Source organism: Rhinolophus sinicus, chromosome 1 (assembly GCF_057876585.1).
Source record: "Rhinolophus sinicus isolate RSI-liver-muscle chromosome 1, RSI-T2T, whole genome shotgun sequence".
NCBI classification, from domain to species: Eukaryota; Metazoa; Chordata; class Mammalia; order Chiroptera; family Rhinolophidae; genus Rhinolophus; species Rhinolophus sinicus.
Genome location: NC_142501.1, coordinates 189524481 through 189542215, shown reverse-complemented (window position 1 = coordinate 189542215; position 17735 = coordinate 189524481). Strand labels below are relative to the sequence as shown.

Below are 17735 nucleotides of genomic sequence, written 5' to 3'. Positions count from 1 at the left end.
GCCAAGGAAACAGGCCGAAAAGAGTAAGGGGAGGAGGAGACAAACAACTGATTTTATTTCTTAAAAAAAGAAGGAAAGAGAGAAATCCTGTCCCAGCCGTGATAATGTTCTATTTAGAACACTAAGTCTAGTTTCTAGCAACGACCACCTAATTAGAAAAAAAGAAACCTAACCAATGAGTAGATATGCATTTGAATATTTGAATCCATTCTACTGTAAAACAAGGCACTCCAGTAAAATAATGTGGTTAAAAAATCCACATTTAAACAAAAACATTTTCCAGGAAAAAAGACAACTCTGAAAACTATAAAAGACACGTAATACTCCTGTCCTACTGCATTAGCCACATTTTAGAGCAAATCCTTTCAATTCAGTCCAGAACCAGAGATTTGGGCCCAGAAAGAAAAGTTTCAGGATTTCTCTAGTTGGAAAAATGAAGTCATGTTAAATACCCCAAAATATTCTTCCTGGGGATGAGAAATATTAAGAAACCTAGCAAGAAAAATTTTAATGATACGTAATTGTTTTAAAATGTCAATGAATACTCCTTCCCTTCCTTTTTCAGAGTCCATTCTCTGTTGGGGTCATCAGACATAGTCACTCCACAAGTCCCCAAACCCAACAGGCTCTAACCATAGGGCCTGCTTTCCCTGGTCCCAGTTGGGTGGTGAAGTCTGTGACGCCAGAAACTAGGCTGCCTGGGTTGCACTCAAAACTCCATCACATGCTTGTTGATAGCTAAAGAAGTTGTTTAAACTCTGCGCTTATGCCCTATGTGTGCAAATTGTTGCTGTTGTGAGGATTAAACCCGTTAGTACACGGAATGTGCCTTTCAAAGCATGCCAGCTACATCGTAAATACTCAATAAGCAGTAGGTATTATGATTCAATTACTCCATAACGTATGAGCATTCATGATACTATTCACTCTTTTAAAAGAGTTTGTTTGAAAATTTCCATAATACAATTATTTTTATTTTTAAATTTCAAAATTAATTACAAGTGGAAGGCTCAGAAAATGCAGCCCTTCTGTCCTTCGTGTGTTGGTTTGGATGGCACAGCACCGGGACTCCCCTCCGCTGAGAGTCAGCTTCACGCCAGACACTCACCTGGCATGAGCCTTAATCAATACATTTAACATCCTGTTTCACATTCAAGGAAACAGGGATTAAAGGCAGGTAGGTACACTTTCCAAGTGGTAAAGTTAGGATGTGAGTGCATGTCTTGTGATCAAATTCAATGCTCTTTTACATAATCCTGGTGGATGATTATGTACTTCGTAGGGAATATCAAATTTAAATGAGTTAGAGATAGTTAGGACTTCAGATGATTGGATCAAATTCCTATAGTCAGACCCAGACAGAATTTGGACCAAGAAAACCTGCTCAGCAATCCTAATTCTTTAATCATCCCAAATCTCAAGCTCCTGTCCCCAGGCAACAGCGGCCAATTCCAGCCCTGGCTCGTTATCAGCAAGGCTCTAATCAGCCTGAGGCTTGGCTTGCACTTCCTGCCTGAGGTGAGCAGAGTCTTCTTCCGCTTGGCCTGCTCCATCTGTCAACACACCCCAGGCCCATGACTCACTCACAGACTGTCACCACAACCCATGCCTTCTTTGCAGCCAAACGGACTGGGCCTTCACACACCTTAGACTTGAATAGCCAGACAAGTCCTCATGACTTTTATCAGAAGACGTCGCTGATTTACCAAAGTCACTCAGGATTCCAATTCTATGAGTAACATTTAAGGTACCGTCTACTCCGTCCAATAGAACTTCCTGCAGCGATGAAAAGATCCTGTACGTGTGCTGTCCGATAGGGCAGACCCTAGCCCTCCGTGGCTACTGACCTTTTGTAATGGGATCAGTGCAACTGCAGAGCTACATTTTTAATTTTAATTAATTTAAATTTAAATAGCCACAGGTGACCAGAGGCTACCATATTAGACCAGGAGGTTCTAGATCATTGGTGGAAATGTTCCCTGTTCATGGGTCTAGGGCTGTCCCTAGGATGGTAGAAGAGTATAACTGGTCCTGTAGCCAGAGACCCAGGTTCACATCCCCTCCTCTTTCCTGCTATGTGAACCTGAACATGTGGCTTATCCTGTCCATTCATTGGTGTCTCATCTATAAAACTGGGATAATAGTATCCATTCCATTACAAGATGTTTAGAATGGTGACATGTGAGATACATATGAGTACAACACCCCGAAGACTAGAATACTGACATTAGCTGCTTTTATTATCATCTTCATCATCCTCTTCCTTTTCCTAAATTCCTCTTGGTTGCTTTCTCAAGACACCAATAGCTGGCTGAGAAGCCAGAGACCGACTTCTGTGCTCTATCTCTTCTTTAAAGAAAGCCTCTGTTCGGCTCCTAAACTCAGGGGCAGGGGGCCAGATCTCCCAGAGGGCAAGACTGAAATAACTAGCACTGGAAAGCTCTCAGAGCCCTATGTCTACAGAATCCAGGAGCACACTCTTCCAGGTGACTTACAGGTCGTCCTCTGAGCATGGGCAGATTTTCAGAGAAGCTTCACTCAGAAGCCACTTGTCCCCCCTCACTCAGGCCTACCAGCCAAAAGTGAATGAGCGAATAATAATCAGCAGCACGGACTTAGCGTCTCCTGGTTCCAGGCCCTGAGATCTCACTGCCACCCCTTGAGACAGGTAGCATCACTTCCATTTTCTGGTGAGACGTAAGATGCCAAAGTCCCTTGCTCAGGTCCCAGTGCTTATACAGTGCAAACTACAATGTGAACCTGGCCGCCTGACTCGAGGGCTCAGGTCAACCTTGCTGTTTCCCTGGACCTTCAAGGACCCCCCAGTCCATTCTCCCAGACCCATCCCCCACTCCTTTGCCTTAATGTTCAGGCTCTGATGGTTCCATTTCAGCGTCTGGAGCACGAGCATGCCTGAATTCTCCTACTCACACTTTTACATATAACAGGAAACACGAAAAGGATGAATGCTACTCAAGCCAGAACAGCAAGAAAAGGGTAAGACAAATGCCAAGCCAATATCAAATTATTACAGGCTTATTTTTTTAAGCAACGGCTTTCAAAATTAAAATTGCCAAACCAAAAGGCCTTCACTTTGCTTTTAAATTGCTTCAAAATATTTGGTGGAAAGAGTAATATAGCTACTGGGCGTATTTTAGAACTATGGCACCTCAACAAAAACTTGTTTCCAACTCAACGGAAAGAGCTTGCTCCAGCATTTTTCAAATGTTTATCTAGAAATGATGACAAGATTACATTTCATTTCATCTGCATAGTTTTTTTTTTTTTTAAAGGAAATTTAATATGCTTCCAACATTTAAAAACCTGTAGTGATTTCACATTTACCAAGTCTAGATTTCCACCTTTTCTAACATAAGAGGCTAGGAACACCGAATACCTTCTACCTTATGGTAATACAAGCCCTGTAGATGGGCTGTGTGATTCTGGGTTAGCCACAATCCCCATCACTCCATATTGCCTCATAAGTAATCCTCTCTCCTCATTATTACGTAGGCCAAGCCCCTGGAGGCACCCAAGCGTGTGGCCTCTTTATAAGAAGCTCTGGACAAACACATAATTACGTGCAGTCCCCTGTAGTCCCACCAGTTCCAGGAGAGCATTCACTTTTCCCTGCCAAGTCATTCCCGTACTTGGAAGGTTCTCAGTACCTTCTCCCCACATGGCACTGACCCACCCCAATGTCACCACATCTACAACTCACCTGCTACTCCGTGCCACTTCGTTCTCTCTTCACAGGTGTCACAGGGACCTCCCCATTGACGCTTTCGGTCCCACTAACCAACATCAAACTTCTCCGCTCCTTCTGATTTGACTTGTGTTCCACTTTTGTAACTCTAAACCTGAGGAGGCAAAGAGATTTGATGGGTTTTGCTTTTCCAGTAAACAAGGATTAGGAGTGAATCAAAAACCATCTGGAGGATCCAAACAAACTCAGCCAAAAGTTAGGACAGCATACTTAACAGGAGGGGTGTTCCTACCTAAAAAATGCCCCTGCCAAACTTTCCAGCTGATTTTCATGCAACACAACACAGATTATGATGGATACTTTATAGTGTGGATACTTTAGAGCATGGAAAATGCATTAAAAACACAGTACTCAAATGTTACACAGCCCCAGAGTTGTGGTTTCTAATGATGACATGAGCTTTAACATCAGTTGTTTTAACCACAGAGGGCTGGAAAGAGCACGAGTAGTTTGCAAATCAGACGAACGTAACAATGTAACAAAAATGTTCACTCAAGAACTGCCATATTCAAAGTATACCTGTCAGAGTCCAATCTCCACACACTCACAGCCAGAGGAACTCCAACTATGCATTTTATCAGTATCACTTGGCAGTAGGGTTTTTGTGTCTAGTTTCTGTCTGTTTTTTTTTAAGCAAATTTGGGTTAATTTTCATTAAGGATTAAGGAAAAAGTTAGGGACGTTAAGGGATTTTCATTAAGAATTAAGAAAAAAGTTACAAAGAAATGTGCTCAGTTTGACTTTTTCTAGTCCATCATCATCAAATCCCTAGTCTTTCATAATAGCTTCTCTCTGGCCATAAATTCCCTTAAAACTATCTCACATAAATTCTTCTCTCTGCAACACGAGATTACCCACCATCAGCAGGAAGGAGACTGAGGAAGTGAAAGGAGGATCAGGGAAGAGTTGTAACCACAACCCTATGTGGTCCAGTTGTAAGACTCGCTTTAAGCAGCACGTGTTGAAGACCAGTGTGCAACAATTAATGCTCTAGTCGTCCACATGCAAGAAACAGAGACTTGGATTTGGGGCATTAAGAAAACAAACACCATGCTGAATCTGAGCTGAAATTATTAGCAGATTTTTTTTAAAGCAAACAAAATACACTTTGTCTAAAGAAGCTAATATTCTCATTTCATTGCACATTCATAAATTCCCATGACTCTGCCTCTTACTAAAGCAGTGTGGTCATAAGTTGTACTGTTTTGCTGGAAGTGGCAAAGAGCCCTGCAGTCTTCTCCTCGTTGCTTGTGCAACACATGATAAAATTCAACCGAATTAAAATAATAAAATAGCCAACATTTCCTGAGTACATTCTAAGTGTCAAAAACTAGGCTAAGACTTTTACATGAATCACCTTAGTCTTCAAAACAACTCAATCAGGTGAGTGTTACTGTCATATCCCCATTTGATAAAAGGGGAAACTGAGGCATGGAGAGAAGCAAGAGTTTGTAAGTAGTGGCACCCAGAATCAAACAAGGGAGATGCAGTAAGTGTAAGCTACTCTTCCCACAGTTTGTCAGTAGCGAAAGAAGGATCATGCATGCAGTACTGTCCACTTTTCCTCAGAGTTTCCCCAGTCTGGCTTTAGCACCCACACTCTGTTCCGACTTTCTAAATTTAGCATCAGCAGTGCAGGTCCTGCATGAGACTCAAAATCAAAACAGTAGACACTACAAAAGCATTCCACTACAAAAATGCTCTACATACAGTCAAAGTGATTTATCATTTGAACTGCACAATGTCCACATCGCATATGGGTCACAAGTAAATAATACTTTAGAACTGGGAAACCAGGACGCAGGTGAGGTGAACGGAAAGAAAGCAGTCACAGGAATCCACATGGATCTGACATGGCACAGATTGGAGAGCTGTGGACCAACTCCAAACCCTCTTTTTCCTGGCACATGGCTGGGCATTTCCCAGCAACCTGGCATTGACGTGTGGCCAAGTGATTGAGTTCTAATCAGTGGAATGTGAGCGAAATGAAATGTGCCACTTCCTGGCCCATCTCATTAAAACCTCTTATGAACAATCCTCCACGTGCTTTCTCCTTCTGCTGGCAAACCTAGCAGAGCCACAAGATGGAAAGAACCTGGGGTTCTGGATGACTGCTTGAAGAGCCACTCACTGATCTTTCGATTCCCCACAAGTGACATATAAACTTCTATTCTGTAAATAGTTAAGATTTGGACATTAGCTAATACAGCAAGTGTCGAGTCAACTTGACTGGTAAAAAGTTATTTCTGGTGTGTCTGAGGGGGTTTCCAGAAGAGACTAATATTTGAATCTGTAGTCTGAGTAAAGACCACCCACCAATGTGGGTGGGCATTAGCCAATCCCGTGAGGGCTTGAATAGAACAAAAAGGCAGAGGAAGGGAGAATATGTTCTTTTTCTTGAGCCGGGATACATGTCTTCTGCCCTCGGACATCAGCCCTCCTGGTTCTCAGCCCTTCGCACTGGGACCAGGACTTGTACCTTCAGTTCCCTGGTTCTCAGGCCTTTGGCCTTGGACTGACTTACACCACCGGCTTTCCTGGGTCTCCAGTGTGCAGATGGCAGACCATGACCTCCACAATCATGTGAGTCAGTTCCTATAATAAATCTCTTATATATCTGTATCTAATATCTATCTATCTATCTATCTATCTATCTATCTATCTATCTATCTATCTATCTAAATACTGGTTCTGCTTCTCCAGAGAACCCTACTACAGCAAATAATCCATTTTTTACCTCAATTTATATATCTGACATCTGATCGAGCAATAGCTACCTCATAGGATTCCTCTGCTACTAGAAAAATGGAGAACTCAGACCAGAAAACTCCTAAGAAGCCTGGAGAGGTGACCAGAACCAGGCTAAGGAGAATATACTCTGTATTTAACAGGTCAGTACAAATCCACACCCCATAGCAAGCATGTCACGCAAACCCGAAGCATCCACAGGGATCTTACCTGCCCACAGAGAGGACGGTGACCTCTCCTTGACGCCTTGGGCGGCCTTCTTTAGACTTGTTGGTGGGTTTTATGAAGTGCCACCGCTTGTGCCTACACCGATGACACACATCCCTCTCGACAACACCGCCCACGGTATGTAGATGGTGGCCACAGATGTGCTTCCCTGGGGTGCCACCTGGTGACAAGGGCCCGGGGCTCACAGGCGGGCTCCCAGGAGTGCTGGGGGTCACCGGGCTAAAGTAGGAAGAAAAGGAAACAGACAGCAGAACTGGTTACTTAAAAGAAACACCAGCGAAGGCAATCTCTCCCCTGCCATATAAAAAGCAAGTTTAAATAAAAAGAAAACAATGCCTCTTCCAATTAAACAACTGGGCTTTGTGAACTGATCTTAAGACGGCAAATACTCAGCTTTCATGCCTATGCACTGACAGCTCACTTTAAACAGCAATAATGTGATTCATCACTTCTACAATGAAATTAACTGGCTGGAAATAAACCACTGCTTCTTCCGATGATACCCTGTCTTTAAAGGATTAGGTTTCTTTCTAAATGACTGATCTCCATTCCCATGTGATCATACTAATTTCTTTCATACACAAAACAAAGTGCCTGCTTAGCTTTCTAAGCAAAGACATGCCCTGGACAATTGATAAACTTAAATTCCAATCCAATTATCAAATGACTGAAGATGGAACATTTGATCCAATCTGACTATTGCACCAAAGGAAGAATGCTTTTAGGTTAAGATATCAAAAGTGATGCTCAAGAGATGTTGGTAATAGTAATAAAAAAATATTCCAAGCATTTGCTATATGTCAATTTAATTAATCTTTACAGAACCTTATGAGGTAGGTATTATTAACTACCTTGTTTTAAAATGTGAGGCTCAAGAGTCATTCAATAACTTGCCTAAGGTCACACAGCTAATAAGTGATGGACCTGAGGTTCAAATCCGGAAAGTCTAATTCTAGAAACCATGCTCATAACCATCATATAGTGCTTCAGAAACAGGGAGATCACTTTGATAACCTGAAGAAATCCAGCCAGACCATCCAAAATATAAAAAGAGAAGTATATAAGGCAGAGGCTGGCTACTTTCCAAAGGCATATGTCAAGGCTCTGGCTCCCTAGGAAAGGAGGAAGGAAACCAGAACAGGCCGGCCTGACCAGGAAGCAGCCCTGTGACGTGGTGTAGGTGGGGTGATACGTCACAGCAAGGCCTGACACCTGAGACTGTGCCAAGAGCCCCAAAAGCACGTGGAAGTCTTATGACTGCATAAACCAGCCTTTATGCTGCTGAAGCCAGCCTGTTTCCCATTAAAAAGAAGTGCAACCTTTGGTTGAGGAAATAGTGTCAAACATCAAAGACAACCAACTGCTTCCTGGTGCTCTTTAGGGAGGCTCTTTAGAGCATTAAAATAAAAACACACAGCAGCAGCTTTCTGGGACTAAACCATGTTAAATTAACACCACATAGGGGTGGCTGGATGGCTCCGTTGGTGAGAGAGTGAGCTCTCAACCACAAGGTTGCGGTTCAACTCCCGCAAGGGATGGTGGGCTGCGTGCCCTGCAACTAAGATTGAACAACGGCAACTGGACTTCGAGCTGAGCTGCACCCTCTATAACTAAGACTGAAAGGACAACAACTTGACTTGGAGCTGATGGGTCCTGGGAAAAGCACACTGTTCCCCTTCCCCCATGAAATCTTGAAAAAAAAAAGAAAAGAAAAAAAAACACACCACATAGTCAGAAGGTTAAATTGAAAAGTTTTAACAACACTCGTTCAACATACACTTATCAGGTACCCATGTGCATAAACCCAATGAAGGCATGACATGACGCCCACAGATGACAGGGGCAAAGGCAGCATGAGCTAACACGGTCCTAACACCAGGGGTCTGGTGCTCAGGGCCGGAACGTGGCAGAAATCACAGCTTGTGTGTCTCTGTGAACTACACCACCACAGCTTCCTAAACTGACAGTTCTGTACTAAGTCACCTCGCTAAAATGCAAAGCTAACATGACCAGTTTGACAGGCACCTATTAAATATTTAAGATGTGCTGGGTGCACCACCCACAGAGCAAGCAGAAAAACCTTGCCATGTCACTTGGTCCCAACTTGCCTTCCTGGCCCTTCTTGCTTCTGTCCACAGCACGTTCTCTGGCCACCCCAGACTGAACTTTCCCAGGTGTGTTCCATACTTTCCGGTTCCAGGGCCTTTTCTCCTGGACCTGCTCTCTCTACAAGCAGCCCCTGCCTTGTCTCTGCTTGTCACGTGCCTGGCTCAGATGGCACTTGTTCTGTGAAGCTTCCCTGAGCTCCCAGTGGCCCCACAGAGCCCACAGAGCCCCCAGTCTTTACTTCTCCTACAGTGTTCTCACGTTCTCCACCAGAAGGCCTCACACACATCACACCCCACCAGACCGAGTCCTCCATGGCAAGGATCTGAATGCCCAGGTCCAGCAGTCCCCAGCACACAGCAGGCACTCAATAAATGCTCCTTCTTGGAGAAATGAACATGTGTATAGCAATACAGTTCTGTGATTAATTAGGGAGGACTGAGACGCTCACCAACCATAACCTGAAACTGGTAATACAAAAACCAGCCCAGATTTACATTTAATCATCATTGTTCATGGAGGTCTTCCGGTGCCCGAGGTATTTCGTATTCCTTATGATATCCCATGAAGCTGGTATAGTGGCTGTCTCCATCTCGTAGGTGATGGAACTTGAGCTCACAGTGGTCAGGTAACTTCTCCAAGAAGACATGCTCAATACGAGTAGGCAGTGGAGGTAAGACTTAACCCAGGTGCCCAAACCAAGGCTATTACTTCCTGCCATCACCATTCTCTGACACAGGTGTTCTCAACCAGGAAAGATGCTGCCCCCAGAGGACACGGACCATGTGCCAAGGCATTTCATGGGGAGGGGACATGCGTCCAGTGAACGGAGGCCAAGAATGTTGTTCAACACTCTCCTGTGCATAGGGCAGTTCCCCACAGGAAATAATTATCTAGCCCAGATGTCAATAGTGCCAAAGGTGGGAAACCTGCTCTAGCAGACAAGTGAAAAAAATGTCCCATTGAATGGGAAAAGGAGCACTCACCTTTCAGGATCACACAGGCTGTTATCTGCTACCATTGCCTTTAAAACATCAGCGTTTGCTAAGGGGGAAAAAACAAAGAATTAAAATGGCATGAAAAAGATGAGTAATCACAGAATTATCACATCAGAAAAGCTGTTGGAAAAACACTAATTGAGTTCCTTCCGTTCCTAGATGAGGCCCTGGGGCCCTGGAGAGAGGAGGGTCTTTCCCAAAGTAAGCCTGCAATGTGGCACCACCTGCCAATAACTTTCACCACTTGGGAATTTAGTATGAGTGACGGAATCTTCACAGAGGAAAGCAGATCTATAGGGTTTTGCTTCCTACAGATCATTACAATATAACATGGAAGAAAACATTTCTCCCCTCCTCTCAAACCAAAGGGAAAATGTACATATTGTGGCTCCCCTGCATTTAGCTCACTTTGCTAAGTATGTAATAAAATATATGTCTTAAGAGACCTATATTCTTGATTTCTACGTGCCCACATAATAAGTTCTAAACTCTGGATATGCACGTAGTATCAAGTCTATCCCACATATAATTTTCCAGGTGGACCATTTGGCTTACCTCTGCTTCCTGACCATACAAAGACCTTAACTCTGGCCAAATAGCTTAAATTTCAAGTGTTAGTCACACATACAAGTAACTTATAATGGACTAAGTTAAATTAGACTCCTAATGTTAATTTTTTAAAAAATCCATTTTGTACATGGCTGTCAACAAAAGCAAATTGAACCTAAGCTTCTGAGATCCCCACCCCAGCCCCATGCAGAGACACCCCATGTTTTTTTCCCCTCTTCTAGAATGGTCAAGCTCCCAAGGATAAAAGACTAAAAGTGAACATTCAAGTTTCTCTTGGGTATATAATTGGCAAGGCCAAATGTTATTACTGACTTCTAACCTTTCTGTTGATTTTTAAAGCACCGTTCTCACGACCAACCACAACAAATCCTCTAGAGAGTAAAAAAGGTCACTATTTACCATGTGAGCTAACACCAACACTTAACATTTAACATCTCAAATGACATCCCTAGAGAAGGAAAATTAACTCTATTTCCAACACTGCTGCTTTTCAGTGTTCACAGTTAAAGGTTTATACAGTGTTTCTCAACTTTTTTTCAGTATCGCCTCAACCAGGAGACTTTTCTGACATTTTGTTCCCTAATTACCTTCGCACGAAATTGTAATACTACAGATATGATATATCTGTTTACATACTATATGTATACCTGGGTTTTATATATAAATATTAAGTTCTTTTACCCCACAATCTAATTTTCACCCCATCACAACCCTTGCAAGTGCATGGAGTTTTTAAAGAAATATTAACACAGTATACCATCCTTTTCTAAAAGAATCTTTTTCTTTGAAATTTATGACTATCCATGAGGATGCCCCAATGCATTTCCAAACGTAAGTTTTGCTCTAAACAAGACTTCTCATGACAAAGAAAGTCTGGAAATGGATCGGCAAAGACACAGTAACCTCTGAAAAGACAAATTTAAGTATAGTCGAGTGGTGTCAGTCATTTTCCCTTTTGACTAATACAAGGATTCATTAAAAAAATTCTTCTTCTAGATAAAGGGATTAGGGAATACACAAGTTTGCCAGTTGACACTTAGACTTTGCCATCATTTACCAAACTTCAAAACTGTAAATAAAAAAGGAAAACCAGCCATGAGAAAAGTATGAAGACAAAGATAGCACCTGTAGCGCCCACTTATAAGAAAGAGCTTTTCAAAAACAGAAGTTTGAATAGCTACCTGAGAAAATTAATCACCTATAGAATGATGACTTCCTTTAGAAACACAGAATTATAAAATGACCCCAGGAATATTAATAAAATATACTAAAATCATTACTAATACTTGTTTTCTATTGACCTGTATTGTTTCTCATGTATTCATATATTCCTGTACCTCACCCTTATTTCTTAGAAATAATTAGCAAACAGCCCCTTTGTTCGCCATGAGTGAAGTCTTTAAGAGTAGACTTAAGTTTCTATGAAAATATCACCTACAGCCGCCCTGCCTGAGGAAGTTTGGTATGAGGGACACATACATGCACGCACACATGCACACACACATGCACACACATACACCCATGTCTAATTTCCAGTCTAGGCCAGGGAATGAACTTCAGTATTCTGCCCCTTGGGAACAATTTTGGTTTCCTGTGATGAGAAAACTTTCTAACATAATGCCACCAGTCAACTTCCACACATGCTTTAGTTTGTCAATTATACCTCCCTTCATGGGTTTCCAGAGAATGGGAGGAGTGAGTTACAAGGCAAAGAAAACCTGTCAAGAGCAGGGGAAACTTTCTGGTGGGCAGTTATTTCCAGAAAATGCTTCCTCTCCTCTTTCCTGAATTTCTGCCTGATAATATGCATAAAGCAATTAAAGTCAGGCAAGAAAAATGCCCTGTGTTCTTTCCCACCACTATTCTCTTCAAAGTTTTCCTACACAATCAAGGCAAATTTCCCAAGCAAGAACCACAATTGCCATCACCAAAATTAGAGTGTGCCAGTCACTAACTAAAAACTTTACAGACCTTCCCAAGTTTGATTTTCCCAACAACCCTAACCGTACGCAGAATTATCACCTCCATTTGGCAGAGACAGAGATTGGGCCTAAAGACTGCAACTGGCCAGAGTCACAGAGTTAGAGTCACAGACTTGGACGCAAACCCTGGTCTCTGAGATGGGTGCTTTTCACCCCTTCAACATCCAAGTCTCTACCCAAATGATTAATAGTTCAATAGTTCACAGGATGTTTGCATAATCATTATAGCAAGTTTCAGAGACTTACTCAGTAATGATAGTTTGTAAAGGAATCCTTTTTGCCATAATATAAATTGAGGGAAGAATTTCACAAAGGGGTCCCTCTGCCTAGTGCGAATAATCAGGGTACCTGGGAAATAATCACAATACTCTTCACTGTCACTTTATCCGATGGTTTAAGAGCACAGCAGACAAGCTCAGCTATGAAGTTGCAGGTACTTTCCAAATTTCCATGCAAGGCAAGAAAACCCCAATGACCTCGAAAACACTCTTCAGTTCAACTCCACTTAGAGAGAAAAATTAATGGTAGAACTGTAGTGAATCCAAGCCTTGAGATTAGGAGAAAAGTAATCAGTCCTCAGGTCAGCTGATAAATTCATCCTTCAAGAGATATTTATCTAAGCTAACCTGATTTGCAACATTCACGACATGGTATGTTTAAACCACAAACAAGAATGTCACCATGAGTACAGGTGAAATATTACTCCTTTAGCCAAATTAAAAATGCAAAGCAGAAAACTAGTCATAAATCGTGATTCTAAATTCTTTAAAATATGCAAACCTAGCAAAGAAAACTTAAATAAACATGGGAAAATAGTAATGACAGTATTGTACTTAATTGTAGTCCTTTTTTTTCAGTTTGAAAAGAAAACTTATGCTATGGTGTGCTTACAATTAAAAAGAATTAGAATGTTAAAGGAGGTCTACACTGATAGTGAGTTCAGAATCTCTTAATGACAGAAACAAAGAAAAAAGAAAAAATAGATTTGTTCTATAGAGGATTTAAGTCTCAAAGGCAAACTGAAAAGGCTAGGTTATAACTGGTAAGAGACCCAAGCTGGGAACTACTCACTCAGCTGTGGTTTTGGCACAGGCTGGAAGCTAAAGAGGGCCATTGCTGGAAAAGTGATGTCGAGTGGCCAGATGTCTTCTCGTGGCCAAGGAGGACCAAGGGCTACACACAGAATCAGAATCCCCACCCATTCTCACAGGTCACTGGCCAGTCACAGGCAGACAGATGAAGGCATTGACAGGAGAAGAGGATAAAGAATCAGACAGAAGGGAAAGAACTAGGGAGCAGAAGAGAAAGAATAAAAACAGTGCCTTGGGTAGGACTCTAACATACCTACTGGTGATCAATGCAGCAGAAACAGAAAGGCTACTCTCCAAAAGGAAAACGACATCACTTAAAAAGAAAAGAACAGACCTATTTGCCCTTGAGTGTGGGAGGTGACAAAATTAAATAGTATGCTTGTTCTAGGGACCCAAACACACCTCTGCTGTAATTAAGACAAGGGCCCGCTGCTGGCACCATCCTGCCATACACTGGTTGTGTGACCTTGGGCAAGTCTCTTACCCTCTGGGCCTCTGTCGCCTCTTCTAAAAAATGGGGTGGCAACAGGGCCTACCTCAGAAGGCAGTTTTGAGAATTTAATGAGTTAATGTTACCAGAGTTTTATAAACTACCCCAACAGGAGGATGAGTTTACCATCCCTATTTCCTGCTGCCACAAAAAAGGCAGTAACAGCAAGTGGTTAAGTATGGATTCTAGAGCCAGATGCTACAGCTCCGATCTCAGCTCTGCCACTTGCCAACAGTGCAACTCTGTCCAGTGAGTTCAGCACTGTGGGCCTCAGTTTCTCAACTGTAAAATGGGACTAAAGTAGCTGAATCATAGAGTCGGTAGTCCCTAACAAGCCCTTAGAACTGGCCTGGCCCACAGCAAACATGCAGTGCGCCCTATGAAGCTACACATATGTATGTCGGCCCCAGCAAAGTTTCCACAGTGATTTATTCCTATCGATTCAATGCCTCATCCAACACTCACTAACTTAGCAGCTGCTTCAGCTCTCAGAAGCCCAGGTCCCCAAGGCCTCCAAGCTTCCTAAAGCCATGGGAGGCAGTTTTGAAGGCACAAGGCACAGGAGCCATGAAGGGGCCCACTCCGTGCACCTCTCGTCCATGCCGCACCCACTCTGTGCACCTCTGCAGCGGAGGGACTGCAACGCCAAGAACATATTTGTGTATTTCTGGTGTAAATTAAAAACCACCTTTTTATGTAACAGAAGCATGCACCATCGACTGTTCAAGAATAGCATCACTAACTTTTGTTCCCTGAAGGAAGGTCTCTGGAAGACAGACATCAAAATCCAAGTGTTCTGGTCTGTTTTGTTCTTATTTTAAACAACATTCTATTAGGTCTGTCATCTGGTTTTCCATCCTGTAGAAACTGAAAGCTACAAACTAGAAGAGCGGAGAGGCAACGTTGTACAGTTGAGAGAGACCAGAGAGGCCTGGGCTGCCCACTAACCGTGTGAACTCAACCACTTGGAGCCCACATATCTCTTCATGTGTAACATGGACACAATAATACCTAATGTAGAGAGATATTCTGAGGATGAAATGAGATTACACACATAAAGCACCTAGATCTATGCCAAACCATAAAGCGCACTCTGTAAAGAACAATGAAAATTATGCTTAACTATATGAACCGTATGAAATGGCTGTTTCTCTAAAGTCAAACTCATTGACCAACAGCCTGGGCCAGTCAGGTGCTCTTGTTGACAGAATATGGGGGTTGGGGGTCCCCCGGGAAGGGCTGGGGGCAGATAAGCAGTATTTACTGAGCAGTACACAGGTATTTCAAGTTCTGCACAAATGGCTCAGCTGCATCAGTGCACACCGCATGAGTTAGCACTGACGAGAGCAAAGCTACAGCCCAAGGAACGTTTTCTTTTAAATTCTCGAGAGAATTCAGGGGATGAAAATCTCCAGCTGTTAGGTGTACAGGCAAGAAGTTGCACACCGACCACACAGTGTCATCCTATGGACATAATAACCAGTGTTCAGAACAATGACCCAAATTTATCTAATCAAGATTAAATTACCCCTCCATTTAAGAAGATGGGGTGTACGATACATTAGAGAGAGGAAAAACTGCTTAAATCCATGAAGGTTAAACCTATTAAAAGCTTTACTACTTAAGAATAGATTATAGAATAGGCAAATCCAGAGAGACAGAAAGCAGTGGTGGCCCGTGGATGGAGAACGGGGAGTGACTGCTTAACGGGGACTGAGTTTCAGTTTGGGACAATGAAAAAGTTCTGGAAGTAGATAGTGCTAATGGTTGTACAACACCAGGAACATACATAATGCCAATGACTTGTATACTTTAAAATGGGTATAATGGTAAATTTTACATTATGTGTATTTTACCACAGTTTTCTAAAAGCACAAAGAAAGGAACAGATAATACTCGAGCACTTATTTTACTAAGCACTTTATGTGCACTATGTCATAACAATGCTATGAGGTAAACATTATTATTACCCTCGTTTTACAGAGGAGGAACTGAGGTAACATGACTTTCCCCGTATCAAAGTGAGGCCAGGATTTGAAGGTAAGCCACCACCTCCAGGTCTGACTCTGCACCACTCCAACGACTGGCTCTTAGAAAACTCACTTATTTGAAACAATCGTGGTTGGATAATGCTGGAAGCTGAGCTCTTAGAGAGGTCAGGAAAAAGGTGCTGCCGATAACTTCAAAAAATTGATTGGAGAGTCCATATAAATCTTGACTTTTGGAAATAGGTTTTTAATAAAACACATAAATATTGAATTGCTCTGAAACATTAAAACAGCCATACCTTCATTTTTCATGATATAGTTGACAATTCGCCCAACAGTGTCACTATTTTCATTTATACTGTCATTCAACTCTGAAAGAGAAAGGGGAGGGGAGAAAGGGTTACAATTGGTCACTTGCATCAAGTTAATGAGATTCAGTTTTAGATCCCAAGACTTCGCTGAACAGTCCCCAGAAAGCTCAGCCGGTCACCCACGGGGTTAAGAGCTTAGGCTTTCTTCCTTCAGCCCCAAACTGCCCGATGCAGAGCACACAGTGACTTCCTTGGCCTAACAGGCATAAAAAGGATCAGAAATGTCTCTTTCAGTCGCTTCTCAAGTCCAAACACATACTCACTTTCCAAGACAACAACTTCATGCATCTATATCAGTCCATACTACTATTATTAATATTTCTCTCTCATAATTTTTCTTAAACCCTTAGGGGAAATGGGAAGAAAAAAGCTTCTTGGATTTTAATTGCACGTGTACAATATACAAATGCAAAGTATTAATTTCTTTTTTAAATTGGGTCATTATTCATCCATGTTTATAAGACTCTCCTTTCTTTTAAGCATACTTCCAAATGATCTAAATTTTGGCCATGGTTATTTACCCACAAACTCAGTTTACTTTGGGAGATTCTGTATATGTGATAGTCTTTGGAAAAAAAAAAAATCAAACCTCTGCTCTGAAACCAGTCTGTATAATTTTTTTCAATCAAACAAGAAGAAGAGGGCGAGTTGAAACACTCCATCTCAGTTCACAGAGAATGAATCAAGATGTCCCATGTCCTACCTGTGTATCTGGAAAAGTGCCTCCTCTATCACAGTCTCCTCCACGAACATGTGTTTGATTAGATAATGCCAATGGTGAGTGCTTAAGCAACCTGCAAGCATCTACCAAGGAGGAGAGGCGGGGGCTCCACTTCTGTTGACAAACACTCAGCTTTGGTTTGCTCATATCTGACACATGACTCATCCTGCCATCCTGTTCTTTCTCTGCCTCAAAGGTCAGTGAGGGTGGGAAAAACCTACAGGCCAGCAAGCTGGCAAGGAATGAGGAAGCTCCCCGCCTCTACCCTTGAGGCTGGCTTGAAGGGCGACCTACTGCAAATGTCACCTTTCTGCAATAACTGCCCTTTGAGGAGCTGAAAGAGATGTGGAGACTTATCTAGTACTCCCCAAGACCCACGTCAGGAAATGTCCCTAAAGGATGGTTGGAAAGAACATCTGTGGAAAAAGCATAATTTCATCTCTTAGATTTTTCTAAGCACTACCCAATAACTCCATGCTAAGAGGAAAAGGTAAGTCACCCTGAAGTTAATACAAAAGCACAAGTTTTGCCATACTTATACTGTACTGTTCACACAATCTTTTAATAAACATAAACTCCAGTCTCATACTTAAGACAGAACTCCCTCAGCAAAAGTAATATCCCAAAAATGGTGAGCTCTATTTAATTTTCCCATCATTTTAATCAGAATCTAATT

General features: G+C 42.2%; 1 protein-coding gene across 1 annotated transcript in view; it reads right to left on the bottom strand.

Annotated features, from left to right (window-relative positions):
* RELL1 (RELT like 1) overlaps positions 1-17735 on the bottom strand; it is a 55188-nt gene that overhangs the window by 8695 nt on the left and 28758 nt on the right. The window contains exons 3-6 of the mRNA XM_019741950.3: positions 16267-16338; positions 9835-9892; positions 6725-6961; positions 3722-3860 (exon numbers count right to left, since the gene is read on the bottom strand). Of these exons, the coding sequence (XP_019597509.1) occupies positions 3725-3860; positions 6725-6961; positions 9835-9892; positions 16267-16338 (503 nt within the window). The 3' untranslated portion in view covers positions 3722-3724. The remainder of the gene's footprint in view (positions 1-3721; positions 3861-6724; positions 6962-9834; positions 9893-16266; positions 16339-17735) is intronic.